The sequence below is a fragment of the Neodiprion pinetum genome, chromosome 5 (assembly GCF_021155775.2).
Source record: "Neodiprion pinetum isolate iyNeoPine1 chromosome 5, iyNeoPine1.2, whole genome shotgun sequence".
In the NCBI taxonomy this organism is placed as follows: domain Eukaryota; kingdom Metazoa; phylum Arthropoda; class Insecta; order Hymenoptera; family Diprionidae; genus Neodiprion; species Neodiprion pinetum.
In genome coordinates, this window is record NC_060236.1 from 5,389,718 (window position 1) to 5,407,239 (window position 17,522).

Here is a 17,522-nt window from a genome sequence, read left to right on the forward strand (position 1 = left end):
TGTTTTTCGACGCTTAAAAATTATTCACAAAATATAATACATGTTATATTTCACACGGATGAAACTAACTTTACACGTACGCGCGATTCGAAGAAAAAAAATTTGAACATATACTATCGTAGTTAACGACGACGTGTGCTTCATTGATGAGGAGGAAAAAACCGTGGGGATTGTCAGGTGCTGCAGCTGCCTCTGACGGTCGACGCCCCGTAAATTGATCTTCCGGTTAAGAGAGCAGGTGTAAACGGGGGCAAGAAACAAGTTGCAGGGCTGTAAGCACATAGGTTACAAAAAATTGGGTGAATAAAAAAATAAACGTCTGTTTTACGTTCGTCCGGCGCATATTTCGGGAGAACGGAATGATAATATCCCTGTATAGGTATGGTAATTTATTCTCACTGAGAAACAAAAAATTGTCAATATTTTTAATTATTCGGAGACACACGGCAGAGATTCGACTTGTCCAAATTTCCGAGTGAAATTTCCCATTTCGTCCTTTGGGACCGTCTTTCAAGGACCACGAGACGCTGTCATTTTTGAAACAACGATTGAATATTAAGGAAAATAGATTATTAAAGAAAAACGCATAAGATATTTAAGATGAGGTTGAGAAAGATGGATTATTCATTTATTTACAGGGTTAGTCGCAAGTCTTACCATCAAGTTTGTCATTTTACAGAACATGAATATTCTTCCTACGCGTGGCAAGCCGACAAACCTGGCTTGGTAGTTATAAATGACAGCACAGAGTGTGCAAATTTAAGTATAATAAAATTTTGACAAAAATCGACAATTATTGTAAGTATAGAAAGATATAAAAGACAAAAACAATGACAATTAACATTCATAACATGTAGTGAGTAAAACGTTTTATCCCGTTGATTATTGAACGGAAATCGAGAGTCTACAAAATTTATGTCCAATTTTTAGACCGTTGTGATAATTTACCCATCTCTTTCCTTGTTTCACGCTTAGCGTCGAATTGAATTAGTTGATTGATCGACAATCCGATCAAGACTTCCGTGTGAAATTACACTTTCGGAAATTCACAGACTCCCTCTGTTTTAAATCATACCGTCTCCCTCAAACGTTGCAGGCTTACAAATAACTTATTAATTCACTGTTTGTTTCGAAAAGAGGATGCATCGTTACAAGACGTTGGACGTCGCGACGCGATTCTCCGCGGTTAGTTCGTATTCGCGCTAACGGAAAGGGAATAATTACTGGCGGGGGTGGTGGAAGGAAGGCGGCGTAATCGGATGGAACGACGTAGCGACGTCGGAACTACGTAGTTACTACTTTTCTTTTAACGTCTCGCTCACTGTTACTCTGAATTTAAACGCTGCGTATCTCGACGTTGCGTCGCGGGCTAATTTTAATCCGCGAATTCCATCCGCCATCGCAGCTCTGCTATATTTTGCGAGATGGCTGGACCCGCTTTTTGACGCTGCACTCGGAGTGTTTGAAACATTTTTTGTGCACCGATTGCGTGATTATTCGCGTGATTCTGAGTAATCGTAATTCTGCATTTGCAAAACTCTGATTCTTGTTTTTTTTTTTTTTTTTCATATTTGCCTTCTCATTGTTCTTAGTTGAGGGCGGGGATGAAACGTGTTAGTCGGCTTTATCGTAGAAAATTTTTAAAAGGTTTTTTGCGTTTTTTCCGAACAAAGGTTACGCGCAGAGAAGAACGAAGGTTATTTTTCGAGCTTATTTCGCTGAAAAAATTAGACTTTAATGTATTGCGTGAAATATGTAACGCTGTATGATTAAAATTTGTACGCGTACTAAAACTATGCCCACGGCACTTTTGCTTTTATTACTTCGTTGAAAATACTGCAATTAAAAACCCTCTTCAATTTGCCAGTTAATATTTAAACGCAACCAACCGCGTTGTTTACCAATTCTACAATATTGTGTACCTAGAATGAAAATTGATGTGTTTCAATTTATCCCCCGATGAAAAATCGTCACCGACAACGCGTGTAATTCATAAATGTCTAATTGGACAGTCGGAAAATTGATTGTTGTCGTGTGCCGCTAATCGGAACATCGCGAACTTTAGTTGCATACGATAACTCGTACTATAATACAGCAGGAATTGTTTTAACTGCAGCTTGAAACGTGAGTTTTTGGAAATTTTTCCTACCATAACTTTGCTTGATTGAGCAAGGTTGATTAAAATTGAATATAGGATACGAAACTAGCAAGAGTAAGATAAAACCGTACAATTTTCCACGATGGAAATACAAATAGGTACAGGATCAGCTTTCCAATTCGTAGGTAAAACATCCTGCAGTGAGTTATACAATCCACCCTCGACACGCTAGGAACTACAAGCTTCGGTTGCAAGTTACTTTACATACGTATATACACGTGTATAAGAGGGGTTGATTGATGGGCTGGGTTAATCGCGGTCAATCCGATATAAATCACAACGGTACACAGAGAATCTCTAGATACACTCTGTGAAACGAAACTCGTTTAACAGGGCGTCTGCCGCTCTACCATTATCGAAAATCCTGTTTCCGTATCGCCAAAGGGTCCCTATCACCTAATTTCCAAACGAAAGGGTTGCTCCCCGCCTCGCGACGCCGGCGTCACTTTGGTGTAATATCTTCCAGAGAGGTGAAAATCATCCCAATCTTGTTTATTCCCCAGCACCAGAAGTGGCGTATCGGGCCTCAGGGCCCCGGGGCCCCGGGGTGTCGGTGTCCCGACACCACGATCCATCAGACGAGGTGACGACGCCCCGTCGAGTCCCCGCAGACGACGCTCGGCGTCGCCGTGAATCAAAGCAGCAGACCACCGGGCCCATAAATACGAGTCTGCGAATAAAAAGTGCTAAAAATTCTGAAGACGCCGAAGGAAATTATTTTCCTTCGCGAAACACGCGCAGGAAAAAAATGAAAGGAAAAGAAGAAAAAACAGCTGTTCGATTTACGTTTCCGACCGATAATTATATTCTACGGACAAGACTTGTTTGTTGGCGTAGAAATTGCAGGGATTGCGGCCGAAACTTATTTCCCGATTAACGTTCGTTGACATTGTAAGATTGTAGTCGTAAAGCGACATATTGTATGTCCTTACGATTTTTTTTATCCCAGCTTATAAACTATCGCTTCGACTCGGAGTTCCATTAACAAATTAATTTACTCGAATCGCGCTTTATTGCATCGCACGCTATTGAATAGCGAGTGAATTGAATCGACCTGCAGACGGATTTTATCTAGGTACAATCAAGTGCCACGCGGCAAGAATGGGTTACATGCCTTTATGCCTGGATTTTTTATACAAATGAAAAATTATTCCTCTTCATTGGCAAAAGGCTACGTCTAACCAAGTCGTGAAAACTCCAATTCTCCCAATTTCCAATTCCCAGGAAAGGAGAAAGGCTGTTTAATTTCGTTGGAAAACGGGAAAGAATGATGTGTAAATTGGAAACGCTGCGAAGCCGAGGCTCCTAGTTTTTCGATTATGAACGTTTGAATTTTTTTTTTTTTTCAAAACAAAGGCTTGTTACCGAGGGTGGAATATTGTTGAAAATTTTTCAAACGATTATCGCACGCTTAAAACTTGTCGCCTCAAATATCACGAGAACAGTTTTAATCAAAGGAAGTCGGGATCGTTGCAGCCGTTCCGGTCTGCGCCCTCTGCGTCGTCTTTTGTGCCGCCGAAATGATCAGGAGGAAGAAGAAGCGGAGAAGAAGCTCATCCCCGACGGCGAGACCACCCCGGAGAGTCTCTCCCTTCAGCCGGCGTACTCAACTTTAACTTTTCATTGAATTTCCTCTCATAATTATTTAAGATCTTCGCCCCCGAGACGCTGCTCTTTCTCTCTCCCTCCTTCTCTCCTCTCTCTCTCTCTCTCTCTCTTGCTCTTCTTCTTCCCGTTTAGGCTCACAGCCTAAGATCCGGTAATGGCCGGCTATCATTACCCATCAGGGGGTACGTTTACTCCTCGACTACTTCACCTCCTCCTCCTCCTCATTCTTCTCTCCTCTCGTCTCCTCTCCTATCATCCGCCTATCGTAACGCCTTTTACTTTCGACGACAGAGACAAGCAGGGCCTCGGCTTAATCAATGTCATACCGTTATCACCGCCCTTGACGAGCCGTGATCTATGGGTAATAGGATTGCGCGATCCTGCCCTCGATCATCGTGTACCCACGCTTGTTTTAAGCTCTTGATAAAGCTCGAATCGCGTTCCAGCCTCAAACTGGGTCTGACATTATACGGCGCCACCCTCGATTCGCGGTTTATTATTCTCTCAAGGAAATCGGCGCTGATTCTAGCTTTGATAATTTTACTGTGAAATTCTATTGCCTTCTTCTTTCTTCAACGCTTCATTTTCCTCTGTGGCAATTCGGCCCTGTCTCAATAAGCACAAGTCTTAATTAGTTCATTTAGCGGTGCTCTTACCGCTTTGAGTATTCATCGTGATTAGGCAGGAATTTATGGCCCTTTCACTAATTCCGTCAGAGGATTATTCTTGATTTCTTCATTATTCGATGCGGGAATTCCGCTGTTCCAGAAATTTCATTTATGCTCCAATATATTTGCAATTTTATAATTTTTATCAAAACAAATAAGAGAAATCGCTCTGCAGTTGGGTGTATAAATTGAGTAAACTTTGACTCCCAGGAAGGGATCAACGATTATCCATTAATCAATGCAATTTTGCAATTTGTATTTGCCTCAAGCATCCGTGACTGTTTCATGAGGATCAAATTGACACGTAATCAAGCGTGTACAAAATTCGCTGGCCTTTGTGAATAACCAATTTTCTCTCAGGTTGAATTTATTATTGATAATAATAATTTGCAATCATTATACAGATATCGCACCGAGTTGACAGATCCCCAGGCGAAAATAACGCGACCATTAAAACCGGGTGATTAAGCGTTGTTGAATTCTCGATTGCCTCGGTGATTGTAACCTAAACGCTAACGATAAATGCTAAATATAAATATAGTATCGCCGGTTGATTTAAACGAATTAAATATAATATGTAAACCAGCCATTACGCTCACGGTTGATATTGCCGTCTCGAATCGTTGCTGTGTTTGCATATCGCGTGCAAAAATAATAATATTCGTCATACGCACGTTCATTTTATTCGTGAGTTTCTTTCATTAGTTGTTTCTTTTTTTATCCGCTTTCTCATTCGTTTTCTTTACAACTTTGAAATTGATAAATCAGCGCCTGCCACGCGACAACTTTCCTTTGATCTTCGTTTTCAATTCTGTTTCTGAATTCGTGTTTAAAAGACACGCGAGCTTAGAATTATCGCGATTTTAAACCGACGTTTGAAACGCGGATAAATTCGGTCGAAAATCGCGACGATCGACCGGCGAATTAGGCTGAAAATTGTTTCTCGCCAGCTACTTCCTCTTGGATATTGCGTTTCCCGTTTGCTCCTGTTTGTACATCAATAAAAAAAATCTCTCGGTGTGGGGGAAGCTTTGAAGTAGATTAGGTAGCGCGTGGTCCAGACGGTCGGATATTGGACTAAACGCGACGCCAAAAAGGGGGTGCTGCCAATCCCCGATCCGCAGGGGCACCCTGTCGCCTATAGGCTGGATGGCCACCTACTGCCAAATACGGATTCGTTTGATTGACAGGAACAAATACCCTCCACCCGCCTCGAAGCTGAACCGGATGTAGTCGCCATTTTCAGCTCTATCGGGGGCTCTCAATTACATAAACAGCGTGAATGGCGGGTTAGAATCGAAAATCAGCAGGACTGTTGCGGAATAAGGATCGCGTCGAGGTTGAAGAAAAGCGCGATCAAAAATCGCAGCCATTGATATTCCGGATATCGTGCGCGGACGACGTTTCTTACGTCACTTATTTATAATTTATCAATTTCATTAGTTTTTTTTTTTTTTTTCTTTCTTCTGGCAATAACTTGCCAACGAATACAAGAAACCGTCCGGCAGTCGCACAATGGATTTAGCGAATAACGAGGCGCACAATGGCGTCTTGAAGTTCCCTGTTTTTTTTACCAAGGATATTCTCGTACGACCAAAAGGGACCTCCGGGATATCGGAGCACCACTGCATCGGCGCAGTAATGCGCTGATCCCACAAAGGGAGCCAAACCTGAACACAATGCTGTACCCTCCCAATTATTCGGCTCCGAACTCGGTGTTATGGCCCTCCCACCTTTCCCCCGGGTCCAGGATCAAAACCAGCCTCAGGACGGGACTCGGGAGTCAGAGCCGTACGGCCCGTAGCCGACATCGTCGGATAAAATCGTCAAAATCCTTCCAGGATTTCGTGTTTCATCGTATATATATAGGCATTGTGTACTAGGGGAATTGGGTGGGGCAGTTTTTTCACTCAAACTAAACCCACCCACCATACCCCTGAAGTTTCCAATAATTTTGCAATGTACGGAAATACCCACGTCGAAGAATTTCGCGAGACAAAAAAAGCTCTTCATTGACGAAAAGTTTATTCGAATAATTCATCTCAAGTTATTGCAGTAGAATTCAATCGAATCGACAAATTTGTGATCATATTCTTGTTCGATTTATAGCTGAAATTTGAGTTTGGACTTCTGGAAGATATATATACATATATATATATATGTATATATGTATATTCATGAGATTAATGCATTGACAATGAGAGAAGAAAGTTTAATAAAATTTATTTGAAATCAACTAAACATTTTGTTAGATTCCAATATATCTTGAATTGATAAAGATAAGTGACGTTGATTTTCTCTCAGTGTGTATTCTGGCAACTTATAAGCGTTCCTTCGTATCCTTGTCTTAATTTCTTCGGTTCTTCTTCGTAAGAAAGAATATTTCCGTCTCTGATTTCTCATTCTTTTATCTATCGCCTTGAAATTCCTTAGCGATTCGACGAGCGTATTTTGACAAATGAAATGACAAATACTTTGGGGATATCGTAGTGATCGTTACGAGGGGCGATGATCGTCACTTCGTAGATCAATTCTCTCGTTGGATAGCGCGTCGTAATTTCTAACGGTTGAAACGCCGCGCGGGCGTGGAACTTTCAATCATTCATCTCGGTGGTTCGACTCCGTCCGCGAGTGTGATGTATGAAGAAGAATTCGTCGAGACGACGACGTTCATATCAAATATACGACGTTGTCCAACTAGCTGGAACTGTCTGACGGATCAGGACTCCGATCTGACACCACCCGCGCACCGGCAGGAGCAACAGGAACAGCGGCAACACATTAGCATCAACGAATACCAGCAACAAATTTCCTTTATTCAGTGGTATTTTTCTCTCCTGAATGTTGATGCACGCCCGTCATCAATCAACGTCCATCCCTCGAGGGCAGGCCGTGTGTGCGCTGCGTGGGGAAGTTTTTCTTTTTTTTTTTCTTCTTCTTCTTTTTTTCTCGAAACTCCGGGGGTCCTTATCCCTTCGTTCATGATCGTCGTACCGCCGCCGCCGCCGCCGCGCCGTTTTGCCGAGGGTGCGGAAAAGGACCGAGGAACGGAGTCAACTCGCCATATACGATCGCTATACGACCAATCGATCGATCACGCATAGAATTCATAGAAATATGGAATCATCCCCGATATTCCAGAAAGCTGACCGGCCAACCACCCCACCCTCTGATCCGTCGAAACTCGAAAGGCAGGGGTTGACAGCTTGACTAATACGGCTAGACCGCGAGAATGTAACGAGGAGAGGAGAAGAGCGGCCCGTGGTTTGCACGACGGTCTTGAAATACCCGGCAATTCAACCTCCGGGATATCGCCAAGTTGGATATATCGCCGAGGTATTTCCATATTGCTGAAACACGCTCGAAGGCAGAAACGGTCCAACCTCGCCTACCCGTCAAGAATTGTGTACGCGAAGCAAAGATTTACGAATATCCGTATCTCCGAGAGGTTGCCAAAAATATTTCAAGCAATAAAAATTTACTGCTGGCGAAAGTATCGAGGTAGCGAAAATACTCCTCGCAAATATATAACGTTATTCAAGGTGTCTTCGGGACACTTGCGATACGGTCGATGAAGAATATCGGTAGAGTGCAACGGGTCGGGGTCAAATTACTCGAAGATGTTCTCGATTCTACTTCTATAACCGAAAAAACCGGACAAGCTTACCGATTCTGAAACGCGTCTCGTCGAGAGAGTGGAAAGATCGATATAATCGATCGGCGAATCGTGGAACCAGTTCCTCGTCCTCCGCAAGCTTCGTTAACCGGGCAATCGGTCATTTTGTGAAAATTACCACGAACCGATTGCCGTTAAACGTATACATAGACGAGGGTCAAGACCCGGCTAAAGTCTGATCCATCACGCTCTGTTGCAGCGTCTTGATTCTGCGGTGGGAAAGAGAGAGAGAGAGAGAATCGATCGGTCGAAGATCGTTAACCGCGAGGGCGCAGCGCTTAGCTGCATATTCATCACGGGTTTATAAGCACGAACGGTTTGTACAAGCGACGGTGAGAAACAAACCGTTTCGACGGTTGTTTCGATCACCGGATCCTTGCGATCGACGAATAGTCGCCACTTCGTGTACCTACACTGTTAAAAATTATTGTGAATTTACGACACATTTACTGTAAGAAAGAGGTGTAAGTTTAGAAATTCAGTTGCAGCAACGTAAATCACTGTGCATTTGTTTGAAATTTACAATGAAAATTTTTCACATCACTAAAATTTACAGGAAAAACACAAAAAAGTAACTTCATTTCACTAAATTTTTTAGTAAATTTATTGTGTTCGTAAATTGAATACACAGTAAATGTACGGTGAATTCGCTGTTCCGTATACGGATAAAACTTCTGATAAGAAATTTTTAACAGCGTACGTACCTAACTATGTTGTACAGGATAAAAAGGACGCCGGGGAGAAGAATAAGAGACGATGGAGAAAAACAGTCGGCGTGTTTTAAACCGCTGACGAATGCCCTTTCACTTCTGTTTCAGGTATAATGTATACCAGTACTTTTGTAGCTTTGTACGACTCGCCCCCTCCATCTAGTGTCAATTTCGTCCCGATATGCCTGCTGCGCGTAAGTATTCAAACGCACCCCTCGAGTCCTAACGAGGGCCAGAGTCGAAATATCTCCGATTACACTAGCTAGGCGCTTCTGGTGTAGCTATATATACCTATGTACGCGTACAGTAATTAATCGCGAAAGTTTGACGAGCACGGAGAGAGAGAGAGAGAGAGAGAGAGAGTTTTTGGGGGGGAGGGGAGATTGGTGGATCCGTTTTATTCTGGGAGAAAACCCCGGCAGAGATTGCTCGTGGCCACCCTTCCTCCCTTCCTCCATCCCCCCTTTTCTCCTCATCCCTCGTTTCAACTCTACGTCGCGGGTGGTTGACTGCGCCGTTCCTTCGTTTACTCGAGCTACGTAAGAACAAAGGATAAAATTTCAATTTGAGAGAAGAGATTCGTCGTTGATCCGAAAATCCGTATATTATAACTTAAACGTCAACAGACCTATTTCGATATACGCCGCTGTAAAGGAGAACGAGTACAGCGAACTTCCTTACCGTCGTTTAGCTTTTTTTCTTACTCAAACATCACGTTTCGGTGATTTACCGCTGATGTGGATTTTTTAACAATGCTGAGCGGAAGCTGCGCGTCTGTGTGTGTGTGTGTGTGTGTCTGCGAATCTACTCCAATCAGAACAGAGTTTTCGATAAATTTTTTTCGGATAGTGGATGGATCCGTTAATCCGTTTTACGCGCTATGCCGGATCAATGATGATCGATAATTCGTATAGAAATTGCATCGCTTAAGCGGGTCTTCTCGTACCTATTTCATTACTTTGGCAAAACGTTGGCTAAGTACTCGTAAGTCCTCGTTCCTTCTTCTCACTCTCGTCTTTTCTTCTTTCCTCGGTGCCTTGTACGCCGTAATCTGAAATCCCGAAAAGGTGGAACGGTCGGAGTGATAAACCGGGGGTGGTGAGGAGGAGGAGGAGAGACAACGAAGAGAAAAACTTGATGGTGTTTTAAAGTTTTCCGGACGGCACCTGCAGCCGGATACGGCGAAGCTCGCTCGTCGACGGGGAGCCTCTTCATTTCTATTAGCCCAGCAGCTCGGGGTTCACCCTCCGAATCCCCGGCACCCGGCTCAACCCTACGTAGCCCTCGGGTTGGATCTTCCTCCTCTTCGTTCCTCATTGTTCTTCGGGGTTTCCCCGCCTAAACGGAGGCAAACCCCTAAAAATCTTCCCCGCCTTTAGCGTCGACTTGAAGCCGCAGCCTCTCAAGCCTTTCGCGAACTTCGTACCCTCAAGCCCCTTTATGCTCGTAAATACGCTCGAGCCGTTTTCGTGGAATATGTTGCGAATCCTTTGGCATTGCGCGAGAAGAAATCCGCGGGAAAAAAGGAATGCGAGATCGAGCTGAGGGCGACGGAGGAGAGGGCCGATCTTTCTCCAGATCGAGAGGAATCCTCGCTCGGTCTCGATTACTTGTTTGACAACCACTTACTACATCTTACCTTCCAGTTTTCCACTTTCTCAGGCAGAAATAATACCGGGAATAAGTCAATGTTTACTCGGCTAATGGGGACGGCGACATAGTACAGAACCCGGCCTAAACTCACTCGTCGTGACGATGTTTCCTCTCCCGAGGTTTCGCCAATTAGGACCTCTTTTCAAATTTAGTCACGCGTACGCGGCAGCAGGATGTGTGGAATATACGAGGTTTGTTTAAAAAAATTACGGGAATTTTCGTTGTTTTTTTTTTTTTTATAAGAATTTTATTCATTCGTATACAACGCTGCTTATCCCTCTTCAAAATAGTGCCAGTTCTGGAACTTCCGGAACTCGTTATTTGGAATAGGTTTTAGTTCTCTCAGATATGCGTTTTTACGGTAACTCTTTAGACAGCAACAAAAAAATCGCTCGAATCCGACTGAATACAACGCGCAAAATTTCAAAATTACTATTTTTTTTTTTTTTCAAACACACCTCGCACAGCAACGGATAGAAGCAACGACTGTGGTTGAAAAAATTCAGCCACCTTCGGATCCAGTTTTGACAACGATAATTTCAAGTGTAGGCATTTAAATACCCACGGATACGTCACACCTACAGCTATAACGGCGAGGGGTTTATTCGGATTGAAAAGAGTCTTAGCGCGAAGTCAAAGCCTGTAAGTAATTGAACCTTCGGGGATTTTCTTTTTCAACCTAACGTTTTCTCCCCTTCGACTTGGGAGAGAATCTTGGAAATATGAATCCAATAGGCGGCGGTGGCGACTCGCTTTTACTCCGGGGGATATTCTATCTAGATACGCAGCACCCTGTCAGGCTGGCTCGGGGAGCGTAAATTAAAATGTCTCCGACGCCTGAGCGACTTTCTCCGTTCTCTTTTTCTCTTCTCTTCTCTCCTCTCCTCTTCCCTTCTTTGTCGCGAATCAATTTCCTCCCCTTCCGATACTCTCTCTCTCTCTCTCGAAAAAAAAAGAAAATATTCGGAAACTTCTTGAACGATGAAAACGCTGAATATCGATCATGTATATCAGGCATATAATACACCCTATGTAAGAGCCATCCGATATCATATTTCGACTCTCGTGGCCATCAAAAATATCGGCGAGATTCTTCCTCGTAAAATGAGGCGAGCGCGTCGGAAATGGATAAACGCACTTTCAGCTGTAATTTCGAAAACGATTCTAGCGATCTTTACGAGCCAAGATCATCTCGTTGACGGTGACCCGCGGAGGCTACGTCAGGATGTTCGGATGAATTAAAGGAACCGTGAAATATTGCACCGCATCCCGACGATGGTTTACATCGTCAGGAGTAACGATCCTGCGTAATATTCCCGGAGCTTTTTAATTGCGAGATTTGAGGTCCTGTGATACGGCAGGATCGGAGAGTTTATACACGATTTTAGAACAACTAACTTCTCAGGGCGATATTTTACTTGTAATACAAGTTCGTCTCCCGCACAATCGGCAGATCGATTTTATACGTGACACGTGAATGCGGCGAGTTCGAATATTTCTCGAATCGTGAGTCGATCTTATGCAAATTGATAAATCCTTAAACTACGGGCGGGAGGAAAAGTTATACCGGGGAGTTTGGAACCTCTCCTCGACATCGAGCTGCTCGAGACATGGGGCGTGAAGCGTTTGAAATATGGCCGCGATTTCCGGTGCGTCGGACCTTCCGGCTTGGCAGGAGGCCAGCCGAATGAAAGTATATAAGTGTTATAAATCATAACCGTTTCGGACTACGCTCGATCAAACATCTCGCGGTTCGTCTCCCGGAAAATACAGATTCCACACCATCGATTTTATTATTATGGCTGTGTGAATTGGCTCAACGGACCTTCGCAATTCGATCCGAAAAGATGAAAGATCCTACAATCACTGGTACGAAGCAAGTGGCGTGATGCGTCAAAGATGCTCCCTTTCATCGTTGAACGACTTTGACTCGTGATGGGAAAATCCATCCAGATCTTTGTCGAAAGTGAACAGACACATTTCTGCTACCACGATGACAGAATTTGGGAAATTTGGTACAACCTGAATGTAAATAGCTGTCGAACAAAAACCATCGCAACATTAAACGACCTCGTTTAGGGAGAGTTTTTGCGTCTTAAGCTTGTCAACCGGTAGGCGGAAATTCACGTATCCGTTTATTGCGTGGAAGAGAAGCTTTTAGAATCGGATGAAAAGCTTTTTTGAGGTAGTTTTGCGAAGTCGGCGAGTCAGGCTTACCTTTTTTTTCGCTGTTCATGTTCGTGTTCGTTTATGCCGAGTAGCCGGTTTACAAGTAGGGTAGAGGTGTACAGAGGTTACCAAGGACCAGAGAGAGAGAGAGAGGGAAAGTGAATTGAAGTGCGCTCCAAGTGAAATCATGCGCGCAGCGCAAACCCTTGGCTTCTGGCTCTCGTTTCACCCCGCCGCAGAACTCGATTAGGGTTCTCGTCCTCCTCGTCGTCCCTTTTTGGTCCTGCAAGCCGTAGAGGAGGTTCGTTGTTCCTGCGGAGTCCCAAGAACGGTCCATCTGTTTTCGGGCATCGGCCAAAAATCGCGGATACAACCGACAGTCGGAGAAAACTGCATGGGAAGGGAATAAAATCTCGGATACCTAGAACCGGGATTCCCCCGAAAATCTGAATATAGATGTTCGCGGCTCAATTCACTTTGTCGCCCCCGCTCTGCCAACGCCGAGCATCAAACCTCGTGGACAACTCGTTGTATTGTAACGTTTCCTTCCTTGCTTTCTTGCTTTCTTTATTTCTTTCTTTCTTTCTTTATCCTTTTCTCCCCTTTCCTTCCTCCATACTCACCCCCATGAAACCGAACGGTAACTTTCCCTTTTCCACCGCGGCTGTAATTCACTTATTCAAAAGATTCCCGATCTCCGCGCCACGGAAGTCGGTATGTAAAGTGCATTTTCCGCCAGAATGACCAATATGCAAAATCCTACTACGTAACCTGACGCGTTATATCCACCCGGTGTTGTTATTGTTGTTATTACCGTTGTGAACAACCGCAGCGCACACGGGAATATCGAAAACATTTGAAATTTTCGTCAACCCCGACAGCCCTTATCCTCGATGCCTTTTAAAACTGACCCTTTTCTCCCAGAACTTTCCCCACCGCTTCGCGTTATTAAAACAAATTCGTGCTGATGCTTCGTATATACTTCGTTAAACGCAACCCTTTGATCTGCACTCGGCACCGGTCAGCATTGACTTTCCCAACGTGGCTTTAATATATTAATGACAGCGCGGTTCGTTGGCTGTTTTTTTATTTTATTTTTTTTTTCTGACAAGAATTTGAAAAAAAAAAAAAAGGTATGGTACCGTAAAGCTTTCGGAGTTTCGTTAGCGAGAAATCAAAGCTGCCTCTCATGCCTGATAAATTTTTTTAAAAACCAGTAAAAAATGAAAAATCGTCAATAACAACGAACCGATTTCGAACCTACGATTAAGGGAGATTCGAAGAACGTTCTTGTATAGCTCTCTGAAATATAAGTACATGTGCTAATTCCCGCCATCAGACGTATGTACGCATTAAGATTCAAGGATAAGCAATCGACGTCTCGATCTCAGAACGTAATACGGTCCTAAGGATCATAATTATTCAGCCGTCGATGACGACGATTCGACGTCGAAACTGCATAACGGTTAATTCTTTCCGGTAGCTCTGTCGCCCGGAAGAACACCGTCTGTAATTATCCGAATCCCTGAAGCGCGGGTCCATGTCTCGTTTTTTTTTTTTTTTTTTTTCGGTACGGCAGAACAACCATTTGTTACAGTCAATTATTTTCCGTGTGAATTTTTATACTGTAGAGAATTTCGTCGCGGCTTGTCGGCTCGCAGCTTGTCGTTAACCGATTTCAATTAATAATATATTGTAATTCTCACGGTGTTTATTAAAGACAGAATAATTCATCCGAGAACACGGAGAAAAAATATCGGTTTGATCAAATAAATCAGCGAAAAATGAGAAATTAAATTGCTGCGACTGAATAGAAAATATTTCAGTTGTTTAAACTAATTAATTTATTTTTACGATTTTATGAGAAGGTAATTTATGTAGTTGATACAACCGATTCATTCGCTTTTTATGAAATATATTCAATCCTCTGCACTGATATTTTTTTTTTTTTTCCAACCTGCAGAAATATCGCGAATTTTTTTTTGCGGTTCAACCGAACTCGCAAGATCTCCACGATCAGCTTTCGAAAATCGTTTGAAACTTGTCAACTTGTATATTACAGTCCAACTTTAAGACCACTGTATCATCTCACCTAGTATTGATTTTGTCAAAATTTTGCGACAGTTGTATAATGTGTAATAACCACACGAGACTCTGTGTTGATTTGAACTTTGGTCGACTGGCAATTGTGTTCAGCGGATGGAAATTCGGATGGAGAACGTTGCTGGCGTCAAAGTCGCGTCAAAGAGCTTTGTTTGATGCCGGTTGAGGAAATTACATAGCTTAACATCGCTCCATCCATCGCTCACGCTTTAATTGCCGTAGGAATATGAAGGTACACTTTACCCACACATATATACATACACGGTCTTATGTAAACCGTACACATTTCATGCACAAATACGTATATAATGCAAAGCGTTCTCTCTTTGGCGTTATTTGATCGTCAACTGGAACGCTTTGCGAAATACGGTGATAAAATCCTTGCGAACGTGGAAGAGGCAAAATAAACGCAAATTCCGTCATCGCGGCGCTAATACAGATCCAGGAAAAAAAAGACAGGCAAAATGGGTTCGAAAGCTCGTGGCTTAATTCAAAACCCTCACCGCGGTTATAATATACATTTTTCCCAAAAGAGTGCGCAAAATTCGATTTTGAATACAAAATATTACATTTAATAACATCACAAGAAAAGACAGTTCTATTTAATTCCCATACTAGTGCGGGAATGTGATACTTTTCGCCCTCATTTGGGTGTACAGAATAGAATTTTGCGCACTCAGTTAGGAAAAATGGCAATGGATACGCAATCAGCTATTCCGCGCAGTACTTCATCCCATAATTTATCACGCTTTAATACTTTGACACATGCAAAATTCCTGCATGTAAGAAATGGCGAACATAGAAATTTCTTTATTCGGTACGCGATGCCGAAGATCTCGGTTACGATAATCCACCACGGAACTAGCCGCCTGCGGTTTCCGCACTATCTGGAATATTTACGGGCCAGTTTTGGCTGGAATAGTGAACCGAGGCTAACGATTTGACCGTTAAGTATCGGGTGCGATCCATTAGCTCGTGTTGAGGAGAGGCTTTGCCACGACCGTGTGGAGCGAATTCGTATGCTCGGACACGTAGTCGCGATTTATTCCCCACTCTCTCTCTCTTCTCTCTCTCTCTCTTCCTTGGACTATCCGTCTCGCTTTCTCTCTATTGTTTGTTGCAAATCTCCCGCGGGATACGGAAGGGTTCCGCTTCCGGCCGCGCCGTGCCGCTGAAGCAAGAATGGGGGAAAAGGGCTTGAAACTAATTAGCATACGGACGACCGACGCCGTTTAGCCCAAGTGGTGAGTCCTCCGAATTTTCCCCCGCGTCAAATAGCCAACGGGCCTTCTTCGTTATCCCAAATTTTCACTCGAGTCACCCTAACTCTCCCCATTCCGCTTCTTCTCGCATATTTTATAACCACTCGTATCACCGTCTCTTCGCGAGCTAAAATACGAGCGCAAGCTTGCAAGCTTTAATTTCAAAATGAGTTTATTTCTCACTGTGTTACGCAGGCATAGGTACATATGTACGTATATTGTATGCTCCTTCGAGAATAATCGATTCGGTATCTCGTATATTGACACTCTCGTGTAAATCGATATTGCCGCGGGGAAATTCCGACTTTCAGCCTCTGTTTGCTCCCGCTAGTCGCCCTTAGTTCGTTCGGCTCTGCATAAACCTTGCCCAAACAAGGGAACGGTAACCAGTTATAGGATTCTGCCAAATCCGCTATCACCGCTGGTACAAATGCATGTAACTCGCCTAAGCAAACGGGACAATTAGAAATGCGGTTGGGAGTGTAATTTGCTTGATATTGGTTTACTGTAAGCACACAGAAGCGTTCGAACAAAGCTCGATTTGCCAAGTCGCATTCCGTATCGTATTATTCCAGTTCTTCGAAAGGGAAATTCGATATTGAATGTATGTAGATAATTTTTCGTTACTCGACGAGTTCCTTCCGCGCATTAGCGATTAGCAAACCGTCAATTCTCTTCCTTCAAAGGAAAATTTCGGATTCTCTATTTAGACGAAAAACATATTCACTCATTCTTCCTTCGACCCTTTTAGTTATTCATTATTGCAGCTGGGATCTCAGGCCTGCGTTCAAGTTGAATTTGCTGAACTGTTATAAATGATCAAAGGTTCTGCAGATACCCTTTAAATGTTCCATAACACAATTAACGAGATGAAAACCCTGCGGTGCAAAGAGGATCGATTGAAACGAACCCTAACTTGCGTCGTGAAACGTTCGGTTGAGATGGCTATGAATATATATTTTAAATATCCCCGTCAATTGACGGTCCGAATTCTTCAGCTTATTTCAGAAATAAAAGATGCTGAAAGTTTAATCGACTCGAGTGAACGAAAGCTTTTTCGATTTCTCTGGGAAAATCATCGAATAACGGTATTATTAATCTTTCAGGAAAGCCTCGAAGAGCGTGTCCAAGAATTGGAACGAACTCTGCAGGCTGAACGAGCAGCAGCCCAACGTGACCGCGCCACAATTACGAGGCTTCAACGCCAAATCAACAAGGTGAGTGAATCTCCCTTAGCCGTTTCAGTTATTTCACACGACATTCGCGTCGATTGTTCGACATTTGTCGCGGACGGTTCGTTTCGCACAGTTTTCAACAGTGAATGCGACTTGGGTCGGTGAAAAAATGGGGGGGGGGGGGGGGGGGTGAAAAATTAATAAAAATGGCAGAAAATAAAAGGATGAGGTTGAAAACATGAGAAAGGTAATAAAAAAAAAAAAAAAATCCTCTGAATTATCGCCGTTCGGCGTTTGGCGTCGTGTGTATGCGAGCTTTTTCGGGTCGCCACGTTATCGG

The 17,522-nt window shown here is 43.3% G+C and overlaps 1 protein-coding gene across 7 annotated transcripts in view; it reads left to right on the top strand.

The window, feature by feature from the left end:
- Nucleotides 1–17,522, top strand: part of LOC124220185 (uncharacterized) — a 164,578-nt gene that overhangs the window by 81,641 nt on the left and 65,415 nt on the right. For all 7 annotated transcript variants that reach the window (XM_069136557.1, XM_046628703.2, XM_046628704.2 and 4 more), the window contains exon 4: nucleotides 17,114–17,224. In XM_069136557.1, the coding sequence (XP_068992658.1) occupies nucleotides 17,114–17,224 (111 nt within the window). The remainder of the gene's footprint in view (nucleotides 1–17,113; nucleotides 17,225–17,522) is intronic.